The sequence below is a fragment of the Microtus pennsylvanicus genome, chromosome 5 (assembly GCF_037038515.1).
Source record: "Microtus pennsylvanicus isolate mMicPen1 chromosome 5, mMicPen1.hap1, whole genome shotgun sequence".
Classification (NCBI taxonomy): Eukaryota; Metazoa; Chordata; class Mammalia; order Rodentia; family Cricetidae; genus Microtus; species Microtus pennsylvanicus.
This window is the reverse complement of record NC_134583.1, coordinates 82,463,598-82,488,330: the sequence shown is the minus strand read 5'-3', so window position 1 is coordinate 82,488,330 and position 24,733 is coordinate 82,463,598. Positions and strand designations below refer to the sequence as shown.

The following is a 24,733-nucleotide window of genomic DNA, read 5'->3' as shown; positions in this document are numbered from 1 at the left end:
GCTGTGGAAAGGGAGGGGCAGGGGTTTGTGTCGGCCCTGGCATTCCTCGGCAGAGCTGGAATTGGGTGAAGTGTGGGGCTCCCTAGTGCCGCTTCTAGTGCTCACTGACTTTGCTGTGAGGCAGCCCAAGCTGGTAGTAGCAGCTGACGCCCTCTCTGGGCCACCAGAAACACCACCTCCATGTGGCCAGTAAGAGTAGAGGTGTTTTGTTTTGTTTTGTTGGTTTTTATCGAGATAGGGTTTCTCTACCTAACAGCCCTGGCTGCTCTGGAACTCTGTAGACCAGGCTGGCCTCAAACTCACAGAAATCTGCCTGCCTCCGCCTCCTGAGTGCTGGGGTTAAAGGCGCGCCACAAGAGTAAAGGTGTTAAAGGCTTGAAACTCTGGCTTATTATGTGAAGTTGGCAAGCTTCCTTCCCAAGAGAGGTCCTGACTTGAGCTGCAGGGAGTGGCTGAGCCCCCCAGAGCCATTAGCCTTAGTCCATTTTGCACACCCAGGCGATGATACTTGCTCAAGCCGCAGGGTCAAAGGGGAGGAAAGTGCCCCTAGGCTTTCTAGGTCACTGGTCCTTCCTAAGCCTGCCTGTGGGACAGGGAGAGAATATCTTCAGGCCATCCTGATCTTCACCGTGGTCTCCAGGAGGTGTGGGTTAAAGGAAACCAGCCAAGGACCCATGGGCATAGATGGTTCCCTATGCAGAACCCAGAGAAGGCTCTTGATGGCCCAGCAACCTACCACTCTCAACACACTTCACAGGCAGGCTTCTGGATGGTTACTGGGGTGGAGAGAAGACAGGTAGAGGTATCAGGACAAGTCCCAGGATAGGGTTAAGAAGTGACAACAGGATGGACTCCTATATACTGGACCTGGGCAGAAGGTAGGTGGTTATAATTAAGACAAAATCATGACAGCATAGTTATTTATTTATTTATCTATTTTTTAAAAATATTTATTTATTATGTATACAATATTCTTTCTGTGTGTATGCCTGCAGGCCAGAAGAGGGCACCAGACCCCATTACAGATGGTTGTGAGCCACTATGTGGTTGCTGGGAATTGAACTCAGGACCTTTGGAAGAGCAGGCAATGCTCTTAACCTCTGAGCAATCTCTCCAGCCCCCAGTTATTTATTTTTTTAAAAGAGAAACTAGATATTTGAACATAGTATCACAAATAGAAAACATGTAACAGACACAAATGAAAGAACCTGTAAAAAAAAAACTGCTTAAATAGTTTTTAAGAAAAAATGGGTTAGGACTAGAGAAGCAAGAGATGAGATGGAATTCACTTGGCACTTGACAAAACGGCAGTTTAGTAGACTGTGACAGACTTCCCAGACTGAGAACTGGTCTTCCACTGTCTCTGTCCCCTACGGCCCACCCCCACCAAAAGAGGCTGAAGTGAACATCACAATATATGGCTCTCTGTCCTGTTCACTCTTTAAAAAATAATCTATTTTTATTTTATGTGCATTGGTGTTTTGCCTGCATATGTGTCTGTGTGATGATGTTGGATCCACTGGAACTGGAATTATAGACAAGTGTGAGCTGCCATGTGGGTGCTGGGAATGGAACCTGGGTTCTCTGGAAGATCAGCCAGTGCTCTTAACTGCTGAGCCATCTCTTCAGCTCCCTCCACTTTTTTTTTTTTTAAGACGAAGTTTCACTATGTAACCCTGGCTGATCTGCAATTCACCATACTGTAGATCAGGCTGGCTTTGAACTTAAAAAGATATGCTTGCCTCTGCCTCCTGGGTGCTGGGATTAAAGGTGTTGTGTGCCATCCCACCCGGCATACATTTGCTTTTGTTTCCTTTTGGAAACCAAACAGTTTTATTCAGGACTGGCCTTACAGGGAGCCAAACTGGAGGGACCCTGGAACACAAAGCTTGCCATCCTGCAACTTCAGAGGGATCCCAGGCCTGGACAAAGGCCTGGCTACAGAGTACAGCAGGTTTTCAGAACAAGAAGCAGGGTTAGTGTGGGAAGCACGGAAGTCAGCAATTCCTGTGAGAAAACACACGGTGACAGACCAACACAGCCAAGTCCTCCTGCCAAGATGCTGCATTTATAGGGCTGAGATAGGGTGGAGCAGCTGGGCTGCCCCCAGTGTTGACTTCCTGAAAGACTTGGCCTTCCAATGGCCTGGTGATCACTGGTGTTCCTGCTGCTATAGCCAGGACCCTGGCCATACAACAGGAGTGGACATCTCTGGGGTTGACTACTGTCCATGATAACCATCTTCAACACCTAAACTCCTAACAGTTTGACCCTCCCTGGTTCCTGTACTCCCGCTCACTAAAAAAGGTTTATAAACCACCTAAATCCATTTATAGACAATCAATTAAAAAAAAGATACCCATTGTGTCTGAGAGCAAAGGAGTTGGCTGGAGGCTGAGGAGCACTGCTGTGTAGGTTATCCTGGTCCATCTACCTGATGAAGTCAGCAATGACCACCACCTGCAAGCCAGCCTCCAGCCCATGTAGCACCAGGAGAATGGTGCTGAGGACCGAGTCCATCCACAGTACCAAGGTCTGCCAGAGCAGGAAGTAAACAGAAAGGAGGACACTGGCTGCTGTGAATGCCAGGCTGGCAGCCAGTGGCACTTCAGACTCCGTCAGGTTGCCTTTTGTGCCTGGAAAAGAAAGCAAACATGAGGTTAAGGCAGGGGCTTCAGGACACCCCACCATCTGCCGAGCTCTGGGTACTGTGGTTGCTAAGGGGCAATGAATTCATGGGATCTGGGAAAACTGTTCATCAGGGCCACGTCGTATCAGAAAGTACCAAATGGATAAATCTTAGATTCTGTACTCTTGAGACACAAACAGTGTGGATTTAAAACTGTGGGCATCTCCACCTTTTCTAAATCCAAGTGGAATCAAAAGGATTTTGTTTAAAATATCTAAAAATATTTTACTCTGGGCTAAGGCAGGCTGGTTCTGGAAAATTTCATGAGTTCTTATTAAAAACATTACAAACAACTGGGTCAGTCATGGAAAATGCCAACTTGGAGCTGCTAATAGCTGACCAGCTGCTAGAGGTGCTGGGGGTCTGCTAACCCCAGCAGCTGGGGAACTGAAGGCCCACTGGCCCCAGCCCTGGGCATCTGAGGGGCCTGCTGAGTGCCAAGTGCTTGGAGAAGTCCAATGATGACAGACCCCTAGAGAGGGCACTGCAGGGGTTGGCCTGACTCTTCATTGACACAATGCCCGTCTCTGCAGCCTATGGGCAGCACTGCCTACTGAGAAAGAAGTGCAAGCTCCAGCACAGTCCACAGTAGTAGACACTGGGGCTCTGTCTAAGAGACACAGACAGGATACTTGCTACTCCCAGCAGACAGGGAGGGAAGGTAACAGATCCAATCAAAGGAAAGCGATCAGAGCCTCAAAGTGCAATGGACCTGGGTGAGGAGCCTCATTTACATTGCCTGCCACTGAGTGCAGGGAAGAGCAGGAGCAGAGCTAGAGACCTAGACGCCTGCTCATCGCTGCAGCTAGCTCTGGGAGGAGGACTTCCAGGTTTTACTTCTGCACTCCTTGTCTATCAGAACCTACCTCTTCTGACCGTAACCCTGATCTAAGTGAACTGTGTGACTCAGAAAAACAGGAATGGATGGGGATACAGTGCTTACCTAGCATGTGTGAGCCCTGGGTTTGATCCTACCAATGCATAAAAACTGGACATGATGATGCATGCCTACAATCAACACTCAGGAGGAAGAGACAGAAGGATCAGGAGTTCAAGACCAGCCTTAGTTACGTAGGACTGTATAGAGAGATGTATGGATAGATAGATAGATAGATAGATAGATAGATAGATAGATAGATAGATAGATAGAGGCAACAGACTAAGACTGGACTCAAATTGGGAGCTGATGTGATACCGAGTGGGCTTGGGGAGGCAGACTCCCCCTCTACCAGATGTTCCCCCTGACTGCTGAGCCAATAGGAATGAGGGGAGCTCAGGGGAGCATCGTGGAGCTCTCGCTTTAGGCTGAGCTTCTGGTCCGAGCACAGCGTTAGTATACACATCCTTCCAGACAGGAGGACATCACCAGTGCCGTTATTCTTGGAGCCAAGAATCTGAACAAATGTTTAGTACTTCAATGACTCCAAAAGGTAACACTGCGAAGCACCTGGTAGAGCGGCCTGGATGGAAATATCTCCAAGACTCACACTATAAAATGATCAATATTTAAAGGTTTAGAAAGTTTGAAAGAACACCTATGGGACCACAAGCATTTTACGGTTTCACAGTCAACTCACCTAGATATAGCCGAGCTACTTCAAGAATCCCCATCAGAAGCAAGAGAACCAGATCCAGGACCAGACAGTTAAAAGGATAACTGAAAACCTGACCTAGGAACACACACAGAGCCAGAACTCAGATAAGTGTATCAGGGGCACAATTCCTTTGAAGGGCCCAGCACTCATAACTTACTTTTATATGTAATCATCAGGAATGTAGCTAGGAAGTACAGGGCATAGTACAGCCCACTGAGGTGAAACAGCATCTGAAGAGGAACTGACGAGAGCTGGCGAGTAATCAAGGATCCTTAAGCTCACCAATGGGGTACAACTACTCAGGTGGCCAACAAAGGGGCCTATCCAGCCCCCCAGAGCTGCAGATCAGCAGGTTTGGGTAATTCTAAGAGGGTGGACTCCAGCCACTGGCCCCTGCCTACCTGGGGCTTCTACTGCTACATGGGCTCCTGGAGTGCTCACCTGAGGGCACCTAGTGGTCACAAGAGTGATGCTGGATCCCTCCCAACCTGTTAGCACATGGCCTAAGTACCCCAGTCCTCAGCAGATGCAGGCAGGACAGGGGGATTTCTTCATCCTGATTCACATCATGAGTTACAAAGAGGACCCATTTCATTTTCTTTAGAGAAAATGTATTACTTGGCCATTCAAAGTAAGGGGTTTTCGCCTCCTGCTATGTAGGTTTGGTTGGTGGCAAGCAAATGGGCATCCCCTAATGTACCAGGCCTATGAAGGGGAAGAGGGCTGAGCTGGTGGGTGACAGAGCCAGCACACCAGGGAACACCTCTCCTTCTTACAAGTTACTAGTCAGAATTTAACAAAAAAAAGGGGGGGGGGACATGAAAGACACAAAAAGGCAGAGCGCTGAGGGTGCCAGGCCAGCTAATCAGTGTGGTGCTGCCCTAAAGGGGCTATGCTTGGTCAAGGTCTTGGGAAGCAGCAGCAGGATACCACCTTGAAGGAGCCTCTCCCTGGAAGACAAAGGATGGCCAGTAAGACATCGACAGCAACGTGGCAGGCATTTAGTTCTCTGATTCCATGTTTATAGATGGACGTGAATGATGGCCGCAGCTAGGGTCTCCAATCACCTCTGCATCTCTCCCTCCTAGGGCACTGCTTTCTGATGGAATCTGATTCGCATCCCCAAGCCAGCTGTCTAGAGGGGGTACTTTTTAAACCATCCATGTAACTCTGCAGCCTCTTAGAATGGCCCATGCTCTGTGCAGGTGTTAGCCTCCCTTGGCCTGTGAGGGTCAGCGCCAGGGTGTAATAGAGCCTCCCTTGAGACTCTGAGTCTGAAGTTTTGTACATGAAAATCTGCCTGGCCCATCCCTCGATGGAATGTGACCTGGGTCAGGCCGCCTGTCTGGAGGCTCACACAGCTGCAGGCTCACGCCCTGCACGTCTCTACATGTGAATGCATACCATAAAATCTCCCAATTTGGCCAAAACCGCCTATAAAAGAGGCTGCCTCCTGAGCATTACAGAGCAGCACCCGAACCCAAGGTATATTCATCTTCTGTGCTGTCCCCTGTCCTCCCTGGGGTTGCAACAGAAAAGGAAGTGGTGCCTCGGTGAGATTATGTGGGTCACTTGACTTCGAAGGCCAGCTTGAAGCTGTCTACTCTGGAGATGTGGACTCTTGCATGGGCGAGTCATCAACTGGTAAACACAGGACATTAGTAACAGCCTTTGGACAGCCTCCTAGCAGGCACACGTGTGGGAGCAGGAAGCCAAGTGTGACTGGAGTGGCATCAAGTTTCCACAGGGTGCGCTAGTAAACATGATCCGTTCTTTTCCAGGCCCAGCTAAACTAGGCTACCTAGATACCTGTCATCATTTGGGTTGGCTTTACATTAATTGGGGGTTTCTTTTCTTTGAATCCTTTTCCTTCCTTCCTTCCTTCCTTCCTTCCTTCCTTCCTTCCTTCCTTCCTTCCTTCCTTTCTTTCTTTCTTGAGACAGAGTTTCTCTGTAGCTTTGGAGCCTGTCTTGGGACTTACTCTGTAGACCAGGCTGGCCTCAAACCCACAGAAATCCATCTGTCTCTGCCTCCCAAGGGCTACAATTCAAGTTGTGTGCCACAACCACCTAGTGAAACCTTTTTCAATTTTTTAAATTTCCTGCTTTCCTCTAGGTATGTCTGTGCACCTCCTGCATGAAGTGCCAGCAGAGGTGAGAAGAGTGTGTCAGATCCCCTGGGACTGAAGTTATAGATAGCTGTGACTTGCCATGTGGGTTCTGGGAATCAAACCTGAGTCCTCTGCAAGAGCAGCCAGAGCTCTTAACAACTGAGTCATCGCTCCAGCCTCCCTTTGGATCCTTTTATAATACCTAGTACCAGGACTAGGGTGTATGTCCTAGTACCAGGACTAGGGTGTATGTCCTAATATCAGGACTTGTCTAGCATGTGAAAGTCCTGGATCTCATTCCCAACATCCCCTAGAAAGTGGCAGGAACATTTAAATCATATCTGCTGGGTGTTCATTGCTAAAGATCGAAATTGTGAGACTTGGGGGAAAATTCTGTATTTTCTACAGTATGGTTAGCTGGTAAAAGCACATATTGCTCTTGCTAAGACCCAAGTTTGGTTCCCAGCATCCACATCAGGCAGCCACAAATGTCTATAATTTCAGGTCCAGGAAATCTAATGCCTTCTTCTGGCGTCTGTGGGCGCCTTGCACTCAAGTGCTTCCTTCCACATACAAATAATGAAACATTAAAAAATACTGTATAAAACCCTCAAATGGCACTGAGCGGTGGTGGCGCATGCCTTTAATCCCAGCACTTGGAGGCAGAGGCAGGCAGATCTCTGTGAGTTAGAGTAAATTCCTAGACAGTCTCCAAAGCTGCAGAGAAACCCTGTCTCGAAAAACCAAAACCAAACCAAACCAAACAAAACAACAACAAAAACAAATGAACAAAAATCACCCCCTCAAATAGCATGTTTTTTATTTTCTGAGACAGGCTCTCACTACGTGGCCTGCCTTTCCCAGAACTCATTATGTAGACCAAGCTGGCCTTGAACTCACAGAGATCTGCTTGCCTCTGCCTCCTGAGTGGTTTAATTAAAGGCATGCTCCACTACACCAAGCTTAAATAGCATTTTAAAATAACTGATTTGATTAATTAAAATAATTCTAACACATTCAAACCTACAGAAGTTCATCTGTCTGGCTTTTGGGATTTAACACTTTTATCAATGATTTTTGATAATCGCTGTGCAGCTAGCTACCGACAGATACAAGGCAGAAACTCATGTTTTCTTGGTGTGACAAAGGCTACATATCCCTCTTCTGGTATGATTTTTTTTCTTTTCTGGGAACAAGATCCCCTATGTAGCTCAGGCTGACCTAGAATTTATACTCCTGCCTCAGTCTCCCAAGTGCTAGGATTATACTTTTTATTTTTATTTGAGACAGGGCCTCACTCTGTGGCTCTGACCTGCCTGTCTGGAACTCACGGCCATCTTCCTGACTCAGTCTCTCACACTGCTGCATAAGTGGAGTGGGCCAACAGCCTAGCCTGGAAACTGGGCCTTTTATGTGACTTAATTCCAAGAAGGCTTTCTCACCCAGGAGTTACTTTTTCCCATAAACAAGTACACAAGAATAGCACTTCCAGGTCCGCGGCAGATATCACACAGAGCCGCACGGCAGTAAGTGCCAGGCACTCTAGGCTGCACGTATAGTACAATCACATTTCCGAAATTTGTCCCCTTGAGGAACATTTGGGAGGATGGATGGATGGATGGACAGGCACAGGTCCGAATTGGCTGAGACCAGCTTCTGACCCACACTGCTGACACCTGGCTCTGTCTGCCCATCCATCATCTGGGCCCAGCCCGAGGATCCTCATTGGGCCTGGGTGAAATGTGAGCTACAGCAGCTCTGGCTGCCCAGAACTCAAGTAAGCCAGGGGGCATGAATGCGTGTGTATGTGTGTGTGCATTCATGCAGGGTAAGCTGACAGTATGCCATGGTGTGTCTGTTGTGTACCGGGTATGCTAGTGGTGTACCTCAGGTATGCCATGGATGGGCCGGGTGTTAGAAATATTCTTAAGACAAGCCTCCCTGGGGAGGGGTTGGCACTTGGTGGGTTTTCTGGAGGTTGAGTCTGGACCAAGGCAACTCCCAGGGGAGGGGCCTTCCAAAGATGGATGTTGGGGCTTGGTTGAGGCCACCAACCTAATATTACACCGGGGAGGACTAGAGATGTGCTTGGGGTGAGCTGAATGTAAGCTATGAATATCGTGAGTATGTCCCAGCACAAGAGGCATGCCATGAATAAATCTGCGGTGACTTGCCGTTTGCCATGGTGTATCCCAGGGCAAACAGCAGGTGTGTCATGGCTGCACCTGGTCAAAGAATCCTACCAAAAGCCAAGGCCCTGAGACTTAGCTCAGAGTTCCAGGAAGTCAGCTCTCTGAGCACGGCAGAGGAAGAGCAGCTGACTCTGATTCCAGACACCCGAGTCCAGAAGAGCAGCAGTCGTGCCCTATCCGAGACACTCCATGGTTGCAAAAAGGGATAGCAGACCCTGAAGTTCAAAACCGGTTTGTCTAGGGAAAACAGATAACTTACCTATTATGCACTTGCCAAGCGCCCCTTTCCCTACCTAACCTTAGCTACAAAAACCCAGCCGAAAGTATGTAATGTGTTGTCTTGAACTCTGGTCATTGAGTGATTGGATCCCGTGCCCTGACCACCAAGTGGCCAGAACTTGAGAGCCGTGTCTCTGGCGCAAGCCTGCTCTAGTTGTTGGAGGTAGTCTAAATCATCACCTTTTACTTCTTCCCACACACTTGATTCCTACTTATCCTTATACCTGGGGTGAGTTGCAGCTATGCCAGGGGTGAGCTGAAAATGTGTTATGGTTTTGTCCCGGGGAACCTCAGTATCCTAGTCCGGCGTGCCAAGGGTGTAGCATCTGGTGAGAAACGGGGTGTATCAAGGGTGTACACGAGGTGAGCAGCGGGTGTGCTCAGGATGTCCCGCAGGTATGCCATGCCCGCAGGTATGCCATGCATGTCAACTTTAGTGACCTATGGTTGTGTCGGTGTGCGACGGTAGTGTACCCTGGGTGAGTCTCCGGTGGGTGCACAGAAGGTGTTGTAGGTTATATCTGGGGTCCCCCAGCGTGTACCTCAGGTATGTCACTGGTATGTCCGACGAGCTTCAGGGAAGCCGCTGGCTCCCCGAAGCCCCACGCCCACACCCAACCGGAAGACATGCCCCTCCCCCCAACTCCGCTGCAGAAATCTGGAGTAGTGGGCTTCAGTCATCAGGGCCAGGAATGGCGAGGTGACAATTAAGGGAGTTGCAGCGCCAGCCCAAATGGCCTCTCATCGCGACAGCACGATCACATTATCCCGGCGCCAGTATAGCCCCGCCCGCCTCACCTGGCCGCATGGCCGCCATTTTGCCGCTGGGTCCGCCACAATCCCAGCAGCCTCTTGGCCGCACCCTCCCGCCATCTTCGCTCCTCCCGCCCCGCGGTGCTGAGGGCGTCCGACCGCTGCCGAGGCCCGATTCTTCCGTCCGGCAACACTCGGAAGCTTTCGGACAGAAGGAGGCGGACACTGAGGCTCCGAAGAACTCTGCTCGGAGACATTCGGCGGAGTTCGGCTAGACCTCGTGTGAGCTCGGCTTCCGCCGCCTCCAGAGGGGGTTGGAAAAATCGAGTGGCTCCAGGGTCGGTCGGCGAAGTCAGGCTTGGTTAGAAGTCGGCGAGATACTACCCAGAGCCGACCAGCCCTATCGGCCGGTGACCACAATCAGACTAGCCTCCTAGGCAGCGAGGAAGAAACGCTCGTAAGCTTTCGTGAAGCTTCGGAATCATTCGTACTGACTCGACTCTTCACTTCGGGAAACTTCGGAGCTTCTCGGTACTATACTCGGGACGTCGTCCCTGCTCGGCGGGCGACTTCGGCTTGGTTCGGGGGACGTCAGACGTCCTCTTCGGTCGCTGCTCGGGCGGTGGCTTCGGGCGGCCTCGGCCCAACTCGGGCGGCCTCTTCGGGCCCCGCTTCGGGCTCGGCGCTTGGCGCTTCGGGCGGTCCCGGACGGCGCCTTCGGGCGGACTCGGCGGAGTCCGTATGGAGGACTCGGACTCGGCGGCAAAACAGCTGGGCCTGGCCGAGGCGGCAGCGGTGGCGGCCGCGGCCGCTGTAGCGGCGGCGGCCGCGGCCGCAGCGGAAAGCGAGGCGGAGGAGCCGGTGTTAAGCAGAGACGAGGACTCGGAGGAGGACGCGGACTCCGAGGCGGAGCGCGAGACGCGGCGGGTCACGGCTGTGGCGGTGATGGCGGCCGAATCTGGGCACATGGATATGGGTACCGAGGCTCTGCCCAGCCCCGATGAGGCCGCCGCCGCCGCCGCCTTCGCAGGCAAGTGCGCCCGCCGGCCTCGCGCCTCACCGGGTTCCCGCGTACAAGCCCTGAACACATGCACCACGTACAGGCCGCTTCCCATATGCTTTATGCATCTGTCATGCACATCTGTCTCACAGGAAAGCTCTCTTCCACCTGTCCTGCACATCTGCTCAGCACCTGTGCTTGCAGTGCACCTCACAATGCCCTGCACACCTGCCCTACTCCTGTCTGTGCACCTCCCACCTGCCCTGTGCACATGCTCTGCACCTACCTACGCACTTCACACCTGCCCACGCACCTCGCAGTGCCCTGCACACCTACTCTGAGCCTGCCCATGCACTTCATCATGTCTTGCACACTTGCTCTGTCCCTGCCCTGCACCTCACAATGCTCTGCTGCACACCCATCTTGCACACACAAACACACACACACCTCCCAATGCCCTGCATACCCATCTTGCACACTCCACTAGCCTGGCACAGCACTGTATACAATTTTTTTTTTCCCTTGTGTGAATGTACCTCTCTGCAATATTTTTTTTTAACCCTTTTGGAACTTTCTCAATACCTACTACTTGCGGTGTCCTTTCTTGCTGCTTCCTGGATATGTGAATTTTGTTCTGAAGGTGCTCCAGGTTTGATCAGCGGCATTACTGCTGGTAATGCCCCAAAGGCCAGTTCAAGTGTGACCTGAGCACAGAGGGCCAGGAAAGTCCTCCAAGGCAGGCAGCTTGTCAAAGGTAATATGCAGATCAGCCTTGCCTTATAGTGACATGAGTGTCCTTGTGCTGGGTCTTCTAGGTCTGCCTTTTCCTGAGCAGATATTCCCTCCTCCATTACATAGTTTTCTGGTTTGGTCCTTCTGGTTCCTTGACACATAGAGTACCCTAATTTTCATGTTTTGTGACAAATGGAGCCTCAGGCTGAGCTGCATCACCTTGTACAGGTGATGCCACACCACACTACCTCCTACAGTCTCACCATAACCCCCAACCTTTGACCTTCCTGAATGCTGAACTCCCTACCAATTGGAGCTCCTGAATGTCTTATACTTGTACATTGATCCTTGGAATACCATCATTTTGCTATGCTTTTTGTATGGTTAGATGTTTTCTAATATGAAGCTCTGCAAATTTGGCATTGGGATTCTTTTTGGGGTACATCAGAGTTGAGATGCATCAACTCTGGGTGTTTGTTCAGAGCATGAGGTCTGGAGCACAGTTGTGGAGAAGTCTTGGTTCTGCTTGTCTACCTGAAATCTAGATTGAGTCACGGAAGTGAAGGAGGCTTCCTGGAGCTTTTCTTTTTCTAAGATAATATTTTTCCTGTTAGGTGTGTATGTGGATATGGGTATGTGATTGCAGGTGCCTATGGAAGTTAGAGGTACCAGATTCCTCCAGGAGCTGGAGTTATACATTGTTATGAGCACCCAACATGGGTGATGGGAATTCAACTTGGGTTCTCTGCAAGTACTGTATGCATTCAGCATCTAAGCTATCTCTCTGGTCCCTTCCTGGAGGTTTTTGTTTGTTTGTTTGTTTTTTAAAGTTAATTTTGGCTGGGCTGTATGCTTTTAATTCCATCATTCAGGAGGCAGAGGCAGACAAATGTCAGCAAGTTCGAGGCCAGCCTGGCTTACAGAGCTACTTCCAGGACATCCTGGACTACACAAAGAAACTCTGTCTCAAAAAACAAACAAATTAAGTTAATTCATTTAGTGTGTGTGACTACATGTATTATCTTTGTACTTGTGCCTGGAGTGACAGACCTTGTAAGCCACTGTGTGGGTTCTGGGAATAGAACCCAGGTCCTTTGGAAGAGCAGCCAGTACTCTTTAACTGCTGAGCCATCTCTCTGGTCTCTTCTGTATAGCTTTTTTGTTTGTTTGTTTGTTTGTTTCAAGACAGGGTTTCTCTGTGTCCTGAAACTCTGTAGACCAGGGTGTGCTTGAATTCAGAGATCCACCTGTCTATGTGTCCCAAGTGTTGGGATTAAAGGTATGCACTGCCACTGCCTGGCTTTTCTTAGACTTTTGTTTTGTTTTTCTAGACAGGGTTTCTCTGTAGCTTTGGAGCCTGTCCTAGAACTAGCTCTTGTAGACCAGGCTGGCCATGAACTCACAGAGATTCGCCTGCCTCTACCTCCCCAGGGCTGGGATTAACGGCGTGCGCCACCACCGCCCAGCTTCTTAGAGCTTTTAATACTTCTTTTTCACCCATGAATTCTGGGCTGATAGTGGGATCTGGAGTCATGAAGTTTTTATCCTTTTTGCACATATTTTTCGAGTTCAGGAAAGAAATATGATGTTGTCTGTGGTAGCATGAGAAGACTGCATCTCTGGTGTATCAGAATTTTAGTTGTATATTTATGTATCAGAGCGTTTCTACTTTTTTGTTTTAAGTTTCTGAAGTCAGAGACTGTCTAGGTGGCTTAGTGCTAGCTAAGCTGATGAATTAGGTATGCCCATGTATGGACTGGTATATGGATATGAACTAGACAGGTACAGGGTGCAGGTTGATCAGGGCTGGGTTAATGGGGCTGGCAGGACTCCAGTTGGCATCTTCCAGTACTTCTCCTATGCCAGAAGTTTCCCTGGGTGTTGAGCATTTTAGAATGCTTGGTGCCAGACAGAACCTGTGGTAGAGGTTGGGAAGGCCAGTTGCAAAGGATACATAGTAGCAGGCAGTAGGATACAGAAGAACCTAGCGGCATGTGTGGAAGCATCAGGGACATGGCACACCTTTGTGGAGCTGCTCTGTGACATCAGGGACATAGCACACCTTTGTGGAGCTGCTCTGTGACATCAGGGACATGGCACACCTTTGTGGAGCTGCTCTGTGACATCAGGGACATGGCACACCTATGTGGAGCTGCTCTGTGACATCAGGGACATGGCACACCTTTGTGGAGCTGCTCTGTGACATCAGGGACATGGCACACCTTTGTGGAGCTGCTCTGTGAAGTTACTGCTGATAGACCTGTCTGCCCCAAGGAGTCAAGTTCATATTACAGGGGTGGCATGGCAGGTTGACGTGTTTTTCAGGAGGAAGAGTTTCTGGGGACGGATGACATGGAGATCTCAGACAATGGACACAAGGCTATAGGGTGGCCTGAGCTATGACAGTGGAGAGGGGTGAGGCAGAACTGGAGTTTGCCATGTCTTGATCGTCAAGGAGGTGTCCCAGGCCTATGAGACTTGCAGCTTCTTTGCAAAGGGAGAAAGGCCAGTGGCGAAGGAGGAAAGGGAGGGTATGGTGAGTCTTTTGCCGCATGTGAAAAGCTTTGGTGGGGAAGGGTAGATGCCCCGTTTTCTGGGAGAAGCAAGTCCTTTAGACTGGATGAGAGATGTCAGCTGAACATCAACACTAGTGTTAACATGTCTGGGAGGAGTGCGTATACCCATGTGGGGCACTGTAAAGATCTTTGCCTTCTGTGCTCTTCCTTTCCCATGAGTGAAGCTCTGTTCTGTTCCATTCTGTTGCAGAAGTGACTACAGTGACTGTGGCAAATGTGGGATCCTCTGCAGATAACGTCTTCACAACATCAGTGGCAAACGCTGCATCCATATCAGGACATGTCCTGGTAAGCTGTTCTTGGGTGTAATTCAGGGTGCCTGGAACTGTCTTTAGAGCTTTTGACTCATTCTCAAGACCCTCTCAGGGTTTAGGTGTGGGTGAGCACTTGCTGTTCTGGGAGCCAGGGGGGTCTGAGTGCCTCCCTGTGCTCTCAGGAGCCTCAGGGACGGGCTAGGCAAAGCACGTGACCCATTTTGAGTTAGGGCTTTATCCTCACTTTGGGTCCCCTACATGAAAGGTGCTGTATAAACCCAGAAAGGCAGAGAGAGAGCTGTGAGGAAGCCTTAGGCTCGGATCAGGCCATCCTCCATGCCTGCTGGCTTTGCAGCTTGTATTCTACCAGGCTCAGGCTGCTCTCGGTCCCTCTCAGTGCCTGGCTTTGTGTGCATTCCTGAGATCTATGGACACACGAGGAGTTCCTGTATCCGACCTCTCTGCCCTGTCTCCGAAGCTTACAGTCCATTAGTTCTTTCCTCGCATTCACTCATGAAGGCATTAGCCTCCAGGATGCTTTCAGTAGCACTGTGTCCATAAGCAGACTTCCTGTGGTCGATCACACCATCCTGCTTTCTATGAAGCCTTCAGAAACTGGGCACAGTCTTCTTAGACAAGGCAGATGTGCTCAGTGTCCAGAAAGAAACTGTGTATATGATCACTTCAGCTTTGACAGGTGTGTGGACACTCAGTAGCCTTTGTGCTTTTCTTGGTTCTTTCCTGTGCGCCTTGGGGATGTCTGTGGAGAGGATGTGTGGGCTGAGGTAAACATCCTATCTTGCTGATTAGTAGTGAGAGTCTTGCAGTAGGGCCACATTCCACTGCGTCAAGTCATGTGCCTCTGGCTATCCTAGAGCTGACAAGAGTGTCTTTCCTTCTAGTCTGGTAGGACAGCCCTGCAGATCGGGGACAGCCTGAACACTGAGAAAGCCACACTCATAGTTGTACACACAGATGGGAGCATTGTGGAGACCACGGGGCTGAAGGGCCCAGCAGCACCTCTTACCCCAGGTACCTGCAGCGCCTGACCCTGCCCCCCCCCCCCCCCCCGCACAGTGGTAAATTTTAAGACAAAATAGATGTTTGTAGAAAAGGCAAAAATTTCCAGGCAGAGAAGGAATGCTGCCCACAGTTGAAGGGGTGGCACTACCCCTCAGGGCTATCCTTCTGTACCTGTGAGGGGCTTTGTGGTTGGGGGTGGACCATCCTGGGCTGTTCTGTCGCTCTGCTCTAATCCGCTGAGCCTCTCTTTGCCCAGGTCCTCAGTCTCCTCCTACCCCACTGGCACCTGGCCAGGAGAAAGGTGGCACCAAGTACAACTGGGACCCTTCAGTGTATGACAGCGAGCTGCCCGTGCGCTGTCGGAACATCAGCGGCACCCTGTACAAGAGCAGGCTAGGCTCAGGTGAGGCGGCACTTGGCTCCTGCCGGGCCATGTTGGAGCTTTGTTCTTCTCTGTGACCCTCTTGGTAAACTGAGGCCAAGGAAACCTGGCGTATGTAAATGTGTTAGAAGAAATGGGTATGCGGGTGACTTTCAGCCCTGGTCCCCTGAGCCTAGGCCATGGAGGGCACAAGGCAGGCACAGACCTAAGGACAAGTTCAGGGTCACAGTTGTCCCTAAATAGGAGAAGCAGCAGAAGAGAGCTTAGCCGTATTCCCCAGTTTTCCCCAGTCGTCTCAGACAGCTCAGGTGACAGAGGGCTCCTGAAGGGGCCCAGTGCAGCTTCTAGTAACCATGCACAGTCCATTTGCCAGGCAGCCTATTGGGTGACCATAGGGTAAGTGAGCTTAGAAGCCAGGGTGCCATAGAAAGAAAAAAAGGCATAAGCCAGCAACAGGCCTTGATGATGTCTAAAGACCAGCCCCCTTCATTCCAGGTGGGCGGGGCCGATGTATCAAGCAGGGAGAAAACTGGTACAGCCCAACTGAGTTTGAAGCCATGGCGGGAAGAGCCAGCAGCAAGGACTGGAAGAGAAGCATCCGCTATGCAGGCAGACCCCTGCAGTGCCTCATCCAGGTATGTACTGGGACCAGCTGGCCTCAGGATTTGCAGTAGGAAGTGCCCAGGACATGGCACCGGACGGGGTCTGATGATGTAATCAGAGCAGTTCACCTGCCCTCCCGATGTTATTGGGTGTGTGCTGGGTGTGTGCTGGCGCTGACTCAGGGAACTGCTGTGGGGAGCAGATGGGGTCACAGTAGGCACAGAAAAGGGCAGCATCAGACCCATGAGAATGAAGGTAGAGGAAGTCAGACCTACAGCACCCGGCCACATCTGCCTTTCTTTTACCCAATTTTCCTCACAAGGACGAAAATGGGTTTTTTTTCTACAGCTTTATTATTTTATGTGTGTGAGTGGTGTTTTGCCCGCATGTGTGTATGTGCCCCACATACATGGTACCTGTGATGTCAGATCCCCTGGGACTGGAATTACAGACAGCTGTGAACTGCCATTGGGTGTTTGGTCTTCTACAAGAGTGATTAAGTGCTCTTAGCCACTACCCCCACTCTTCAGTCTGAGGAAAAGGGCCTAATTCCTGCTCCAAGTCAGCTCCTGGCTATGGCTGGTCAGTGTCTGTGGAGTCTCACTACTCGGAAGAGAGAATAAAGCCTACTGACAGTGGTAATTGTGTAGACAAGAAGTTTCCAGAAGTGACTGTGTTTTATGCTCAGATTTTTTTGTCTTGGTGGTGGGGATACAGTCTAGCATTGAACAACTCCTGATAGTGGCAGACTCCCTAATTTCTGTATTCCTATCTATATACTTCCATATTTATATGTTTATAATATCTGTAGCATGTTCTCTGTTTCAGGATGGTATTCTGAACCCCCACGCTGCCTCCTGTACCTGTGCTGCCTGTTGTGATGACATGACTCTAGTAAGTCACGAGGTGTTGTGTGTCTCCTCTGTGGAAGCGCTGTCCCTCCATTTCCCAGGTTCTTTTCTCACTGACGGCTGCTGCTTTCGCTGGGTAGAAGATAGCTGTAGGGACACCGAAATGGGAGATCTTTTAACGTCCTTGCCACCAGGAAACAAAACCCCCTACCTTACTATGGATAGATCTTTTAATGTCCTTGAAATGGCTTCTTATTCCAAATTCTTTTTTATTTTTTGGTTTTTTGAGACAAGTTTCTCTGTGTTTCTTTGGCTGTCCCGGAACTCACTCTGTAGACCAGGCTACCCTTGAGCTCACAGAGATCAGCCTGCCTTTGCTTCCTGAATGCAGGGATTAAAGGTGTGCTCCAGCCCGGCATGAATTCTTAACTGATTCAAAAGTGAAATGCTAACATAAACATACTATTTTTGTTTCCTCTTCCCTTAACAACACAAATTGTTTTTAAATGTCTTAAACATTACGTAGAAGCTGCCTAATTAGGGTTTTCTTTTTTTTTTTTTTTTTTTTTGGTTTTTCGAGACAGGGTTTCTCTGTGGTTTTGGAGCCTGTCCTGGAACTAGCTCTGTAGACCAGGCTGGTCTCAAACTCACAGAGATCCATCTGCCTCCGCCTCCCAAGTGCTGGGATTAAAGGCGTGCGCCACCACCACCCGTAGGGTTTTCTTGCATTAGTTTCATTACTAGTCTGGTAAATTACTAGGTGACAGGAGTGAAAATCTAGACTAGGCACAGTGGCATATGACTGGAACACCAACACTCAGGAGACAGAGTTGGGTGAATTGCTACAGTTGGAAACCAGTCTGGGTTACATAACAAGTTCCAGGCCAGCCAAGACTACTTAGTGAGATCCTCCCCCAAAAAGTTAGAGAGAGAATTTTTAAAAATATTTCTTTATTTTATTTGTATGTATATGAGCAGAAGAGGGCTTTGGATCCTGTTGCACTGGAACTGTACATGGTTGTGAGCCACCATGTGGGTGCTGGAATCAAACAGAAGTCTTCTACAAGGGCAGCAAATGCTGTAAACCTCTGAACCATTTGCCCAGCTCCTAAGAGAGAATATTTTAAGAATATTTTTAGGATATTCTTTGACAGGCCTGTCTCGAAAACCAAGAAAAAAAGAAAAAAATTCTTTGACAGCTACATTTATACAGTGTGTCTTGATCTTATACCCCTAAGACAGGCCTGTAGAGTCACACTGCAGCATGAGGGGTTAGTATTTCAAGAGCTCCAGGACACAAATCCGAAATCGCCAAGGTCACCATGGGCTCATGAGAGCTCTGTGTGCTATGGTAATCATCAGCACAGTGTGTCAGCAGGACCTGGGACCTTTAGGGAACTGACCAGAGTCCAGCTGCTGCCACAAGCTTCCAACATGTGGTGCCAAACCATTGGCTATTCCTGGGCAAGGAATGAGCTTTGACCCAAACTCCACTGTGGATAAAAGTGAAGTCAGACTGTAACAAAGATGTAAACATGAGAGCAAAAGCCGTGATGTTTTAGAAGGAAGCACATGGACTATCCTTGTGACATGGGGCTGGACCCAGAGTTTCTAAGGCATTAAATACCACTCAGCAGGCTGGGGTCTGTCAGAGTTTAGGCCTTGGCTGTTACTAGGGCAGTGGTTCTCAACCTGTGGGTCACAGCCCCATTTGAGGGGTGTTAGTACTTTCACAGGGATCACATACCAGATATCCTACATATCAGATTATGACTCGTAATACTGTTATAAGAAAGTTATAGTCATGAAGTAGCAGTGAAATAATTTTTTTTAAGATCTATTTATTTACTATGTAGACAGTGTTCTGCCTGCACACTGGGAGAGGGCACTAGATCTCATTACATGATGGTTGTGAGCCACCATGTGGTTACTGGGAATTGAACTCAGGACCTCAGGAAGAGCAGCCAGTTCATGAGGAACTGTGTTAGAGGGTCGCAGCCTTAGGGAAGGTTGAGGAGCACTGCCCTAGGGGCTGTGAGATGCTCCCTAGTCTGTCCCCAAAAGGAGTGAGTGGTGAAACTGGAAGACAACTTCTTGGCATCTCTGGAGATTGTCTCCGGTGACCCCTGAGGTCAGTGACCTAGACGAGCACCAAGTGCAGAGCAAAGACCAACTGCAAGGGGCAGGGCCAGGTATCCTCCAGCTCCGGATGGAAAAGGCTCCTCTCGAGATTGGTCCTCCTCCCGCAGCTCCCTATGCAGGGACAGGTTACATCATTGTAGGGTTAGGCTATAGCTTTGCTCACCTGACCGCTGTGGGTTACAGTGACTTCCCAACCAGTGCTAAGGTGAAACCCCTTACCTCAGCCCCTCTGTATCAGTCTGGCTGAGCCTGTTGCTTGGTATCTTCAGCTGAGCTTCTTTCTAGGGCTAGTTTCCAAATTGTGATGGGTCCTGCCTTCATCCCTGTTCACAGAGCAGGGCTGCTATTCTGATGGAGTGAACTGTGACTCCTTTAATGAACTGACTGTTTTAGAGACTATAGGGATATCCAAGACCAAGAATATTCTGGGAACAGTGGGAAAACTGGTAGCTACATCAGAGCAGATGCCGCCTTGCCTCAGCTAGAAAGAATCAAGAAAATCAGCAGCCAAGGAAAGCCTTCTCAAATTAAAAGCAGGCTGCAGAGGTTTGCCTTCGAAGAGCTGTAGATTAACCTGCTCAGATAATGGATGGCAGTTTACATGCCAGCAGTCTGCCAGGGACTCTGGAGCCCCCCTCTAGCTCTACCAGTAGGCACCAGCTTAGAGAAGCCAACAGACCCAGCCAGAGGCCTACTTTTATCTGAGGCAACTGCACACTCAGGCTGAGCTCTTAGAGACCACTACATCTTGCAGGAGACACTTCAGCCAGACAACAATGGTCTCCCACAAACCGGAGAGCAAAAAGCCAGGGATGGTGGGTGTCAGTACCCTTTGCTGCCACAGTGTGTCGCCTGGAAGGTCTGGTTCTCAACTAAACAAAGATGTGGAGATGAGCAAGAGACAGACCACATAGCACAACAACAAACAGCAGCTGGAGCCAGGAGAAGTGCAGGTGCAGAAGCCAGAGAGACACACAAAGGAGGGGAGGGCTGGGCTGTAGCTCAGTTGGTAGAGCATTTGCCCCGCATGCACACAAAGAAGGAGGGAGGGCTGGGCTGCAGCTCAGTTGGTAGAGCATTCTCCCAACACACACAAAGCCTCTGGATTCAGTCCTTGCACAGTATAAATTACACACACAGCTGGGTGGTGGTGGCACATGCCGTTAATCCCAGACTCGGGAGTCAGAGGCAGGAGGATCTCTGTGAGTTCGAGGCCAGCCTGGTCTATTAAAGCAAGTTCCAGGGCAGCCAATACTGTTTCACAGAGAAATCCTGTCTCGAAAAACCAGTAAGATAAATCACACACACCTATGATGGCAACACTCACCAGGTGGAGGCATGTGTTGGGTAATTTTTGTTAACCTAGAAGAGTGAATCTCATTTGAGGAATTACCTTGGCCAGATTGTCTTGTGGGCATGTCTGTAGGGAATTTTCTAGGTTAATGTTTGATGTGGGAGGGATCAGGGATCAAACTCAGATTTTCAGTCTTGGTAGGTTTGGTGGTAAGTTCTGTCATCTACTGCTGAGCTTCTCATTTATTTTTATTTTATTTATTTAGTTTTGGTTATTTTGAGTCAGGACTTCTCTGTGTAGCATTGGCTGTCATGGAACTCTCTGTAGATCTTCTTGTTGTAGGCTGGCCTTGAGCTCATAGAGATCTACCTGCCTCTGCCTCCCAAATGCTGGGATTAAGATGTGCCACCACTGCCCAGCACTTATTTTTCATTTATTTATTTGTTTGTTTGTTTATTTTGGGGGCATGGTCTCACTATGAGGCTCTTGGTGTCATGGAACTCACTATATAGGTAAGGCTGGCCTTGAGCTCACAGATCCACCTGCCTCTCTGCCTCCTGAGTGCTGGGATTAATGGCGTGTGCCACGACTCCTGGCCCTGAGCTTTTTGTTTTGGTCATAAGGTCTCCCACTGTAACCCAGGCTGGACTTGAACTCATGGTCGTCACCTTGCCTCTGCCTCTTGGTTGCTGAGATTATAGGCCTGTACCGTGCTAATCGCCCAGTGCTTCTCTGATGTGTCTGCAAATGGCTCTGAGTGAGGATTTTTATTTCAGGCTGTGGTTTCCCTTGTTCTCCTTTGCTTGGTCCCACTTCCTTTCTTCTAAGAATCCGAAGTTCCAGATGTTGAGGTTGTGTTCTTCTTGGCAGCAGTGCTGTTCATAGATTTCTTCTTGAAAACGTCTCTGCCATTTTGAGGGCTCCGGAGGGCTTCTACTCTCTGCAGTGCTAACAAACTCACTAGTTTGATAAAGCGTGGGAAGCAGGCACTGTCACCCTCAAGTACTGTTGCCCTTGGTCAGCTTTACTTTTCTCCCTAGAGTGGCCCAGTCAGGCTCTTCGTCCCTTACAAAAGACGCAAGAAAGAGAATGAGCTGCCCACAACTCCAGTTAAGAAGGATTCCCCCAAGAACATCACGCTGCTCCCTGCCACGGCAGCCACCACCTGTGAGTGCCAGCACAGCAGAGCAGTGCTTTGCTGAGATGTGGTCCTGCTTTCCTGCCTTAGCCCAGTGGAGGGGTTCCTGTCTCTGAGACAGTCTGACTCCAACTGCAAAGTATTTTAAAGTTAATTTACACTCAGACCCAGCAGTGTGGATAGAGGCCTGAGTCCTGCCCTGCCTGGCTCTGTCACCTAGGTGCCAAGGCTTCCTGATGTCATACCATGTGTGGGGTATGTCACTGTGTCTGCTTTGACCAGCTCTTGGGACCTCTCTGAAGCCTGCATCTTTGCAAAGAGCAGTGTATGCTTTGGGCCCAGTGCCTGGCCTGGCCGTGAGTAAAATGCCTTTTGCCTTTTCCAGTCACTGTGACACCCTCAGGACAGATCACTACCTCTGGAGCACTAACCTTTGACCGAGCGTCCACTGTAGAGGCCACTGCCGTCATCTCTGAGAGTCCAGCCCAAGGTGATGTCTTTGCAGGAGCCACAGGTAAGTCGTCTTAGTATCTACCGATATGTACCCAACACCTCTGTCGCCTGACTCCTCAGCAGGGGCCTGGAGCAGGGCCAGATCCTGGTGGGAGCCTCGTGGGTTCTGGAGAAATAGCACTGGGATCAGCGCATAGAGATACATAGCATTGGTTGATGCTGCTTTGAGCTGATGCCAGCCCCTAGAAACAATGTATAGGGTTTTTGTTTTGTTTTTTGTTTTGATTTTTGAGACAGGGTGTCTCTATAGTTATTGGTGCCTGTCCTGGAACTAGCTCTTGTAGACTAGGCTGGCCTCGAACTCACAGAGATCTGCCTGCCTCTGCCTCCCAAATTCTGGGATTAAAGGCGTGTGCCACCACTGCCTGGCTATAATATGTAGTTTTAAATATTCTAAGAGTCATGTTAACAAAGTAAATGATAGTATTTTTTGTGATAAATTTTATTTCATCAACCACCCAAATCAAAATGTATCAATTCAAAGTGCTCTGTTGCCTCCCGCGGCCAGTATGTCTTCGTTGAGTATGTAGCTGTAGGCACGTGGAACTAAATCTGCTGTGCCAATAGCAAGGTGCTGAGCTGTCCACCTCTCTCTCAGGAGCTAAATCTGCTGTGCCAATAGCAGGTGCTAAGCTGTCCACCTCTCTCTCAGGAGCTAAATCTGCTGTGCCAATAGCAGGTGCTGAGGCTGTCTACCTCTCTCTCACTAACAGTGCAAGAGGCAGGTGTGCAGCCCCCCTGCAGGGTTGGCCACCCTGAACCCCACTACCCTGGCTATCAGGACAGCTGCCAGATTGCACCGTTTCCAGAAGCTGCATTGCCAACATCACATCCCAAAATTGGTGAGTATAAAAGAATCCATGCGTATGCAAACTGTTGTCCTCAGAATTGTGGTTTTACTTGATTTTTTTTTTTTTGGCTTGATTTTTACTCTTTGTAGTGCTGTGGTTGGAACCCAGGGTCTCACACGTGCTAGGCAAGTGTTCTACCTCTGACCCACCCCAGCTTTAGAATTGCTTCATGGGGCTTGTGCTGGTGTGCTTGTTTTTTCTCTTGAAGTGCTTGCTGGGTTAGGTCTGGCAAGGTCCAGGTGTTTGTAAAGAAAGTCTTTTTGGTCCCAACTGTGCTGTTCAGTTACATGTAAGGCTTTTGTTTGTAGCTGGCTACTTCCATAGACCGAAATGACCTAATGCTGCTAATGTCATGCTGGAGGGAGGGGGCCGCTTGTTCTTCCCACAGCCCGGCTAGCTTACACCCAGAATAATCACATAGAAACTATATTAATTAAATCACTGCTTGGCCCATTAGCTCTAGCTTCTTATTGGCTAACTCTTATATCTTAATTTAGCTCATTTCTATTAATCTGTGCATCACCACGAGGTCATGGCCTACCATCTAAGTTTCAAGATGTCTATCTCCGGCGGCGGATCCATGGCGTCCCCTCGACTCTGCCTTTTTCCTCCCAGAATTCCGTTTAGTTTTCTCCGCCTAGCTCTTTCCCCTACAGCTCTGCTACAGGCCCAAAGCAGTTCCTTTACTAACCAATGAAAACAACACATAGACAGAAGGGCCTCCTACACCAGTGTCAGGTTCACCCTAGCAGAAGTGTGTGAGCAGACCATCTCCTTGCCTTGACAGACCATTGGACTGGACCAAGAAGTATGTGGTGTGAGAGACTGTCTTAGTTAGGGCTTCTATTGCTGTGAAGAAACACCATGACCACGACAACTCTTACAAGGGAAACCTTTTTTTTTTTTTTTTTTTTTTTTTTTTTTGTGAGACAGGCTTTCTCTGTGTAGTTTTGAAGCGTATCCTGGAACTCTCTCTGTAGACCAGGCTGTCCTTGAACTCACAGAGATCCGCCTGCTTCTGCCTTCCGAGTGCTGGGAGTAAAGGCGTGCGCCACCACTGCCGGCTACAAGGGAAACATTTAATGGGGCGGCTCACTTAGAGTTCAGAGGTTTCGTCCATTATTGTCATGGTGGAGAGCATGGCAGCATGAAGGCAGCCATATGTGATGCTAGAGCTGGGAGTCCTCACCAATGGAAATAGGAAGTGAGCCGTCTCACTGGGCATGGCTTAAGCATATATGAAACCTCAAAGCCTGCCACCACAGTGACACACTTCCTCCAACAAGACCATACCCACTCTAGCAAGACCACACCACCTAATAGTGCCACTCCCTTTTAAACCATCACAGAGACTGTGTCCCTGTGTCCCTGTAGCTGAGAGCAGAAATGACCCTCTCTGTGTGGGCAGTTTGACCTTGGGTTTTCACTTGGCAGCACGTTTTGAGTAAATTTCTTTGTCAGTATACTTTTTTTTTGTTTTTGTTTTTGTTTTTGTTTTTTGAGACAGGGTTTCTCTGTGGTTTTGGAGCCTGTCCTGGAACTAGCTCTTGTAGACCAGGCTGGTCTCGAACTCACAGAGATCCGCCTGCCTCTGCCTCCCGAGTGCTGGGATTAAAGGCGTGCGCCACCACCGCCCGGCTGTCAGTATACTTTTTAAAAGTACATACGATGGATAAAATACTACCTGAACCTCCTCCTGCTGATGAGCATTTGTTTTTATAATTGTCATGCTCTCCAGCATGAGAACCAAACTAAA

The 24,733-nt window shown here is 49.4% G+C and overlaps 2 protein-coding genes across 2 annotated transcripts in view; one reads left to right on the top strand and one right to left on the bottom strand.

Annotated features, from left to right (window-relative positions):
• Positions 1 to 942: 942 nt before the first annotated feature.
• Tmem80 (transmembrane protein 80) lies at positions 943 to 9,876 on the bottom strand. Its single transcript, XM_075972747.1, has 5 exons — positions 9,664 to 9,876; positions 5,215 to 5,234; positions 4,442 to 4,535; positions 4,267 to 4,359; positions 943 to 2,636 (listed from the first exon to the last, which is right to left on the bottom strand). Exons 1-5 carry the CDS (start codon positions 9,680 to 9,682, stop codon positions 2,431 to 2,433), a joined length of 432 nt encoding a protein of 143 aa, XP_075828862.1. The 5' UTR covers positions 9,683 to 9,876; the 3' UTR covers positions 943 to 2,430.
• Positions 9,877 to 10,227: 351 nt separating this feature from the next.
• Positions 10,228 to 24,733, top strand: part of Deaf1 (DEAF1 transcription factor) — a 30,169-nt gene continuing 15,663 nt past the window's right edge. Inside the window, exons 1-9 of the mRNA XM_075972746.1 lie at positions 10,228 to 10,648; positions 14,117 to 14,214; positions 15,083 to 15,212; positions 15,460 to 15,606; positions 16,081 to 16,220; positions 17,017 to 17,082; positions 21,516 to 21,642; positions 21,999 to 22,127; positions 22,840 to 22,968. Of these exons, the coding sequence (XP_075828861.1) occupies positions 10,360 to 10,648; positions 14,117 to 14,214; positions 15,083 to 15,212; positions 15,460 to 15,606; positions 16,081 to 16,220; positions 17,017 to 17,082; positions 21,516 to 21,642; positions 21,999 to 22,127; positions 22,840 to 22,968 (1,255 nt within the window). The 5' untranslated portion in view covers positions 10,228 to 10,359. The remainder of the gene's footprint in view (positions 10,649 to 14,116; positions 14,215 to 15,082; positions 15,213 to 15,459; positions 15,607 to 16,080; positions 16,221 to 17,016; positions 17,083 to 21,515; positions 21,643 to 21,998; positions 22,128 to 22,839; positions 22,969 to 24,733) is intronic.

Bases quoted from the DNA above. Each gene is read 5' to 3' on its own strand.
- Tmem80 (XM_075972747.1), bottom strand. The intron at 4,536-5,214 runs GTATCCTGCTGC...ATTACTCGCCAG, and splicing joins GGAGAGGCTCCTTCAAGGTG to CTCTCGTCAGTTCCTCTTCA. The intron at 4,360-4,441 runs GTAAGTTATGAG...GTGTGTTCCTAG, and splicing joins CCTGATGATTACATATAAAA to GTCAGGTTTTCAGTTATCCT.